At 28.1% G+C, this 8,381-nt stretch overlaps 1 protein-coding gene across 4 annotated transcripts in view; it reads left to right on the plus strand.

Annotated features, from left to right (window-relative positions):
• The window catches only part of LOC108969670 (protein hu-li tai shao), a 92,272-nt gene extending 89,466 nt beyond the window's left edge, over positions 1–2,806 (plus strand). For 2 of the 4 annotated variants that reach the window (XM_018934537.1, XM_018934539.1), the window contains 2 exons: positions 1,106–1,173; positions 2,273–2,806. In XM_018934537.1, the coding sequence (XP_018790082.1) occupies positions 1,106–1,173; positions 2,273–2,386 (182 nt within the window). In that variant the 3' untranslated portion in view covers positions 2,387–2,806. The remainder of the gene's footprint in view (positions 1–1,105; positions 1,174–2,272) is intronic. The other 2 variants (XM_018934538.1, XM_018934540.1) reach the window with 1 other exon arrangement.
• Positions 2,807–8,381: the final 5,575 nt, after the last annotated feature.

Genomic DNA, 8,381 nt, shown 5'->3' on the forward strand with positions numbered 1-8,381 from the left:
GGAATGACGTTAAAAATGTTCTCCCCAAATTGGAACTAGATGTCTTCAAAACTCTTCCTGTGAGATTGTAAACCGTTTTGAAAAACACCATTTTGAGAAAAACGCGTTTAAAGATTGGAGTCGCTATGTTCCCCATTCTGTTCACTTTTTACAGGAAATGCTGCAGTGACCGTAATAATTTGAAAGAATCTTTATTATAGTGTATACTATCCGATAATGTAACAAAAAAATCGATTTCTTGAAAATTTCACACTGAGACTATCCCTTAAGTGATCATTTAACTTTTAAGCTAAAATATTTTCTAATTTTTAAGCTAACTATTTGTAAGCAGTTTAGCAATGGAAACAAGAAGCCTACAAATTAAGCATGCAAGAGCTCAACTAGTCTATAATAATTATAACAATTTATGCATAATTTTATGTAAGTGAAGCACTAATCAAAGTGAAACAGGTAAACATGATTTTATAATTTTATTTTTCTACATTTATTTTTGTTACTTATTTTAATATATACATATATACTACTATATTGTAGTGTAAACTGCATGTTTGTTGGAAAAGAGTATCAAATAAAGATTTTAATGTTTCGAAAGCAAAAAGTATTATAAGAAACAAAATTATCAAGCAAAATACAGAATAAACAGTTTTTGAATTTATTTTATATTTCTATATATGTATAACTACATGCATGCTTACGTAGCTTAGATTATGTTTGTGTAAACGATTTATATATAATATAAAATGTACATACATAGATACAAATTTATTCTAATAAACCAAAATTAACCTTTGAATAATCATACACTTTGGAAAAACAATGCAACATTCGCAGCATCTGCAAAGCCATTTAACATATGCATGTATATACACACACATTTACATATGTATATATGCACTCAGTTTCTATACATTCACACCAAGATACCCAACAAACATCTCATTCCTTCCATCTCATATTTGCTTATGTTTTATGTATAATTAGCATTTGTGCATTAGTTGTTTGCCATCAACAGCCTTTATTTGCGTAAAATCGACTTGTTTTAAATTGGAAATATACATTTTTTATTGATATTTTACTAATGTTAACTATGCAATTGCCTTTTYAGGTGAGAATGTACAAAATGGCGATCACTCCGAAGCTCATTTGAGCACATTTTCACAAAGCAGTAAAGAGGTAAGTGTAGTTTAATTTTATTATTACATTGTTTTTGTTGTATTTCGTTTGTAAATCACATCGTTTTCTTATTCACTATATATGTATACGTAGTATATATTGACCTCATCATAAAAATCGAACAAGACGACGGCCATATTGTTAACTATACACACAAAAAATCAAACAAAATATAAAAAAATTAGGAAGGGCTCAAGCATAACTCATTTCGAGTTAACACAAGCACGATATCAAATAATCGAAGTATAAGTATAACCATAACTTCATTGGTTCCTTTTTTTCATAACCTCAGAACGCGTATAGCATAGCGGRGCTTTTAGTTTTCGAAAAAAAAATTAACAAGCACCCATAATTTGCCATCGCTATATAAAGAGTTCGGGTTTGAATATATATTTTTAAACAACTATTTCGAATTTAATTGAAAAGCAAAGTAAGATTTGAGCRAATATATGTTTCCTGCTTAATAGCAGTTTTCTGTTGCTACTTTTTCCGTTGTGCACAGAACTCTCTGTACTTTTTAATCATTTATGCCTCTTCACCTTCTATACCATACATAAGCAGTTGTATCAGTAGCAAAAACTTCCATCATTCAATTTTTTTGTGACATAAACCTAAGTTATTATTGAGGTATTAGCAGGACCCCAGCAATAATAAGCTTCGTCCAGCTTTTTGTAGCTTTTTTAAGTCAGCGCTGGATGGCTCATTTGAAATCAGATTTTCAAAAGTCGGTCGAATTTCGAAAGTTCTTAACCTCGTGGAAGGCTTTTATTGAATGGTGTTGCTGGAATAAAATCAGTTGAAGTAGTTATAAATATTATACGCATTTCATAATTATTTTATTCTTAGCAAAATGCGCTTAGTGTAGAGGAAGGAATACCGTTAAAACTGCTTCAACATAACCTCATTTTAATTTAATATTCACTTCAATTGACAGTTCACCTTAGCCGAGTGTTTATATCATTTCGTTATAGTTCAATATTTCTGTGTTAAAAATAATCAATACATGCATAAATCACATTCAACTCTGCTGCATTGTGTGCGTGTGTATGTTCACTAACACTGCTCCAAACGATATTCTCATTGCAAATTTCTATTACGGTTCCAGGATGTGTCTACGGATGGTTCGCCCAAGAAAGACAAGAAGAAGAAAAAGGGTCTTAGGACACCATCGTTCTTGAAGAAGAAGAAGGAAAAGAAGAAGGCCGAAGCTTAAGTTGCGCACGGACAACTGTTAAAGGCAGCGTAACAGAAATAAGAAAAGTGACAAAAATTATAAAAAACAGAGCAACTAAATTAATGCAGCTACGTAAAAAGAGTGTGGATGAAATAAGGACGAAGCAATGATGCGAGTATAAACGTTCAGTTTATACATGCAATATATAAGAAAATAAAGATTAAAGCAAMACATGATAACATAAAATTTTAAATCGTTTAAATATAAAAATATGACTACAGCATATTCTATAAATCATTTAAGCAAATGTCATGCAACAACACAAAAAGAAAGAACAATTGCATTTGAAACAAATAACAAAAAAGGAACAACAAGCAGCAACAAATAACGATTTAGAAGCAAAAGCATACAACAGTTGATGCACGAAAAACCAGCGAACATTTAACATACTTATATAACGGTAAAGCAAATAAATTAAAATACATTTAAGCGACAAAGCGATAAGGGGCAGCGCCGGCAGCAAATGTAACAAACAAAGGATAATTAAGATATTAATTGAAAACAACAAACAAAATGCAAATTTATTAATAGCAGGACAATGGAGAGCAGCTCTTTAATTATATCTAAAAAACGTAAAATTATATGTATGTATGTATATTAAATTTAAGGAAAACAGTAAAAAAACAAATCCAATGTAATGCATAAATTATAAATTTTCTGATATATGACAAACAATAACAAACATGATGATAATTATTTTTATTATTGCAAACAAACAAAACAAAAATATGCGTATTAAATAAAAACAACAAAAAATATTTAGAAAACACAACACCTTTTTTGTAATAAATAAATATAGRCGTTTATATATGAAAACAAAAATTTCAAAGGAATTTAGATTTACAATAAAATGAAGAAGAATCATTGAAATATGTCAGGTAGGACAAAAAAGTAATTAAATTAAATAAAGCTTTTGTGTTGATAGACATATACATGTAACCTAGGCGACGATTGGCGGCGTTTAAGCGAAGTGCATTAGATGGAAGTAAGAAAAGAGTGTTTGTATGTAGAAGAAGATTTGGCGCGAACAGTTAGGAAGATATAAATTTCCTGCATGCAAAGTGTAGATGGAAAATATTTGAAACGTAGCATTTATTAATTTAATAAATTATGAAAATATAAACAAGTTTGTTTAACGTCTAGCTCAAAATTTAAATTCTAAATAAAAATAACACGACATATTACCGAAACTAACTTGTAAGAAAGACTTTTTCGTTGTTTGAGGCTTGTAAAATATTGCAATGCACCGAATACTTTTTTTTTACTTTGTTCATGTACTATATATTCTACTTAAACAGCAGGCAGGCTGTTATCAAAGAAAGGTAAAAATAGAATATACTTGACAAACATAAAGACACTCACACAAATTTGTTGCGAGCAGTAATATTTTTATCATACAGGTGTATACTTAAATCTGCAATCAGGAAAATTACTGTGTGTATTATGTTATTATGTTATCTAACTAAAAATGCAAAACAAACTAAATTTTATAAGTTGCGTAGAGTGTGAAAATCGAATTTTTGCAAAATAGCTTTATTCTTGTTTTTGTTAAAATTTAAATTTACTACCAACGTGCTGAAAAGGTTAGCTGTGCAAATAACTTGGGAGTCCTTAAGCATTATATTTTTATTTACTATATACTTCTAACTATGTTTACTCTTCCTCAAGAAATTCATATTGAATGAAAATACTTCAGTTAACATTAGAATGTGGACCTAGCATTGTTTTAGTAACATATCAAGTAAAATGTTTCAGCCAAACTGTACACATATATGGATTTGTTAAAGATTCACATCTCTATTTTCATTTTAGGCCACACAAATAAAAAATCATTCAGTGCGGCATACAAAAGTTTTTCTGCTGTTGATAATAGTTCTAAAATATAATGTTTAACACTACAAAATTTTTTAATAGAAATATTTTAACAAGAACGACTTTGTAACTGTGATGCAACCTTCAATTTAAATATTATAACGGAAACGTTTCTTGAAATCGATATTTTTTTCAATTATAGCTGTTTATCAACTTAAATTTTCAGATATTTGAGAATAACATACATATATGTACGTATGTACATAATTATTATTYAAATAAGACCAAAAGCGTCCTAAAAATCTTTATTAGATTATGTATGACTTTTTCAAGTTTTAAAATTCGATTATAAYAAATTTTAACGTTTAGAAACTCCTCAAAATTCTGCACTCAGTATAAGACAAATAGTGCAAAGCATTAGGCTCGATTGGAAWTCGAGGTTGGTGGCTGGAACTAGTGTCCGCAATTTACCGCCAACAAAATTAACTGCACATCGCGCTTCAATGCAAACTCATACAGCGAAAAATTAAAAAAAAAATTTAATTACATAAAACTTTAAATAAAAAAAAATTATTAAAATTACCAAAAAATATCGCAAACGTAAAATGTATAAATGATATAAAAATAAACTTATACTTCTAAACTTTATATGTAATAGTTCCACACACACATACAAACACAAATCAAATAGTTAAAAATATAAATAAAATATATTCAATAAACTGCCATAGCGTGTAAAATATTAGCAACAAAGGAAATCAAATACTTTTACTCATACAAAACAACTAAATTTAAAAAAATCGATAATATAGAAAATATGAAATATAATTTGTGCTTAAATAAAAAAATTTTAAAAATAATGTGCTAAAAGAGCTTTAAAACCGTAATGCGGAGGAAAATATATTCTAGGCTAAAGCAGTTTGCAGTAAGTAGTTATCACATTTTGCTATTGCTACAGTTTATTTCAACGAAATTGGTCTTTTTTAGATCCGCTGCACAAAGCTTTTATTGTGAGCATGATTATGAATAAGCTTTAATTGTACAAACATTTCGTTACTTTGACAAATAATTACTTATAAACTAAAATTTTTTGCTTCCAAACTTTTGTAGTGCATTGTGTGTTCTTCGAAATATGCAGATAAAAATATAATTTTCTATATACAGCTTCATATGTTTAAAAAGTATTTAAGAAAAATGTTATATTCTGTAAATTCAAATTTTAGCTGTTTAAAAAATGTTCAAAATCAAATTTACTCTTGCTACACATTACCTTGTACATAAATTTTTACATTTATACAAACACGCTTTTAAGGTTATTAATTCGTGTAAAATTTCATTTAACTTGGAACTTAAAATATGCATTTGATGTTATTCGTTCTACATTTTTGCATATGTTTCATAGCCCATCACCGTAGTATTTTTCAAAAATAGTTTATATATATTCTCACATAGAATGCACTTCGTCTTTGGCGCCGCATGTGTTTTGTTTTGTTTGTTTCTCCGAGTTTTCATTAATCCAAATTTAAAATGTTGTGTTTTATTTCAAATTTAATTGCAAACAACTACAAGTATGTTTTATGACAGCAATTAATTAAATTATTTAAAAACAAATCAATTTAGCAGCTACAAAATATTATAATAAATATATTATGTTAAAACGAAACACAAAAAATATTCCGCTGGCAATTTTTATTGTAATATTTTAATACTTAAGCCTTATGTTATATATTATATATGAAAATCATACACATATATATACATATACATATTAAACGGATGCAATGTACGCATTTTATTTATATAATGCTATTAATGATTTATTTTTCTTTGATAGAAAGACTACTGAAATGTATACGTGTTGTTTGTTTATTTTTTTCTTTTATTTTTTTTTTTTTTTTTTTTTTTTTTTGTAATTTTGAAAAGCTAAGTTTTAGGACTGTCACGTGATTGTTAAATGTATTTTGTTTATCATTTGCAGTTGTGTTTTAAGTGATTTTAATAACTCTGTGCACATGGAGTGGAGTAAAACTTTTTTGTTATTGTTGTGGTATTTCAACATAGTTTTGATTGTATAGGAAAATATTTAAAAGCTAGGGTTAGTGGAATATTGAAAAAGAAAATAAATAAAATTACAATCAAACGGTTACCAAAAACATCACATAACACAACAATTCGAAGAGGAGTTTGTAATTTTTATGCTTAATTTTGAAAGCTTAATAGTTTAAATAAACATTTAAACGTTCCGCTATTATTATTAATATTGTTTAATAATTCACTAGTTCGCATGTTGAAATTGAAATTGCACCTTATACATATGTACAGAAGCATATTTCTAACAATTTTTTGCACCACAAGCAAAAGATATCAAATGTATTGCTTAGAAATAATGAATTCAACATTCTGTAGCAAGAAAATATTAGTTACTTAACCTAGTTTGTTTTTGTGACCCTTATTCAAAATTATTTTTTTTACTCTAGCAAAGTTGAAATAAGCTTTTCACTTTACACAACTGCAAATAATTACAAAAGAAAGAATAAATAACATTATAAGTGCATTACACTTAAAAAAATTAAATGCAAATGAACGCAAAATTCACAATAATCTTTAAAACACTCTTTTGCGTTAAATATTTAGCTATTATATACACATAATAAATTTATAAAAATAATTATACGCCTATGAAAGAATTGCATTATATTAAGAAAAAGTGAATAAAAATTTATATAATTGTACAAAAAGTTTACAATTAAAAATGTTTGGCTTTGTATGCTTCATTAATGTAAAAACACCAGTTTAATATTGCATGAGCACCATACTTACTGTCTCACTAAAAGTTACAAAAAATTAAAGGTAAGTACTAACATCTGGATTAGTTAATTTTTAAAGGAATTTTACTAAAATTATTCAAAAAATAAACAAATATGTAGCAATACCCCTGAAATTGAAATATTGCTTCATAACAGACACTGAAAGGTTTAATCGACAATATCGCAGTCTCGTGAAATTTTGCAAACTTAAAATATATTAGGACCTAAGTTCAAATTGTGAAGGAGGTTGTTGAAAACATCTAGAGAAAAGCTTAAAATTAATAGTTTATTTTGCAATGTTATGGCATCTTGTAGAGAGTAAATTTCATATTGAAGAAAGACCATGTAGCAGTCATTTAGAAAGAGAAATGAGTACTGAGAAACAAAAAGGTTGTTCGGATTCGGGTTTTGTGGAAGTATTAACAAACCTATGAGGAGGCAGATTCGACTTCATATACAGCTGTTGACAGCTAAATAGGGGGAAACTTTAGTTTACCATCCCACGATTTCGGGATTAAAAATGGTATGGTTGGATAGGGCTGATGCTCTAGAATAAGAAAATATAGAAATTGTTGCCGCCGCAAACATATAGTTTTCGAGATATTTGTATTTAAAGTTAAAAATTTTGCAAATTTTATCTTGCAATTTCTCGATTTCTAGTAATTATTTATTTCATATTATGCACTTTTTATGCACTTAGACTTCACTACATTGTTTCTACATATTTTTTTTTACAGTAATTATTTAGTTATTTGCTTAAAATAAGCATTTTATATTTTACACAATTTTCATTTCATGCACAATAACAAAAGTATTCCTTGTTGACATATAATAAGTGTTGCCATAATTACACATTTATCAAACGAATAAAAATGAATATAAAAACTCAAACGCAAGACACAAATATCATATGAAATAAATTTTCCATTGTAATAAAAAAAGTTTTAAGGCTTATATATATATTTAATTGCATCTTCTTACAAAAAAAAAAATAACCTTGGCCGATCCAACACCGGGGTGGGCCAACACTAGGGTGTGCCAGGTTTTTATTTTTGAGAAAAACTCATTTTTGCGTTGGCGGCCTTCGGCCGCACTTCAAAAAAATAACCCTGTCCGATCCAACACCGGGGTTCGCCAACACCAGGGTGTGTCAGGTTTTTTTTGTGAAACTCCTTTTTGGATTGGCGGCGTTCGGCCGCGCTTCAAAAAAATAACCTTGGCCGATCYAACATCAGGTGTATCAGGTTTTTTTTTCGAATAAAACATGCTTTTTACTCATGTTATAGCAAGAAAAGAGATAATGATTTATGTATTTTGGGGATAAACCTATTTTTTATTCGTTTGATAAATGTGTA

The sequence above is a fragment of the Bactrocera latifrons genome, unplaced genomic scaffold (assembly GCF_001853355.1).
Source record: "Bactrocera latifrons isolate USDA-ARS-PBARC rearing strain unplaced genomic scaffold, ASM185335v1 scaffold_260, whole genome shotgun sequence".
NCBI classification, from domain to species: Eukaryota; Metazoa; Arthropoda; class Insecta; order Diptera; family Tephritidae; genus Bactrocera; species Bactrocera latifrons.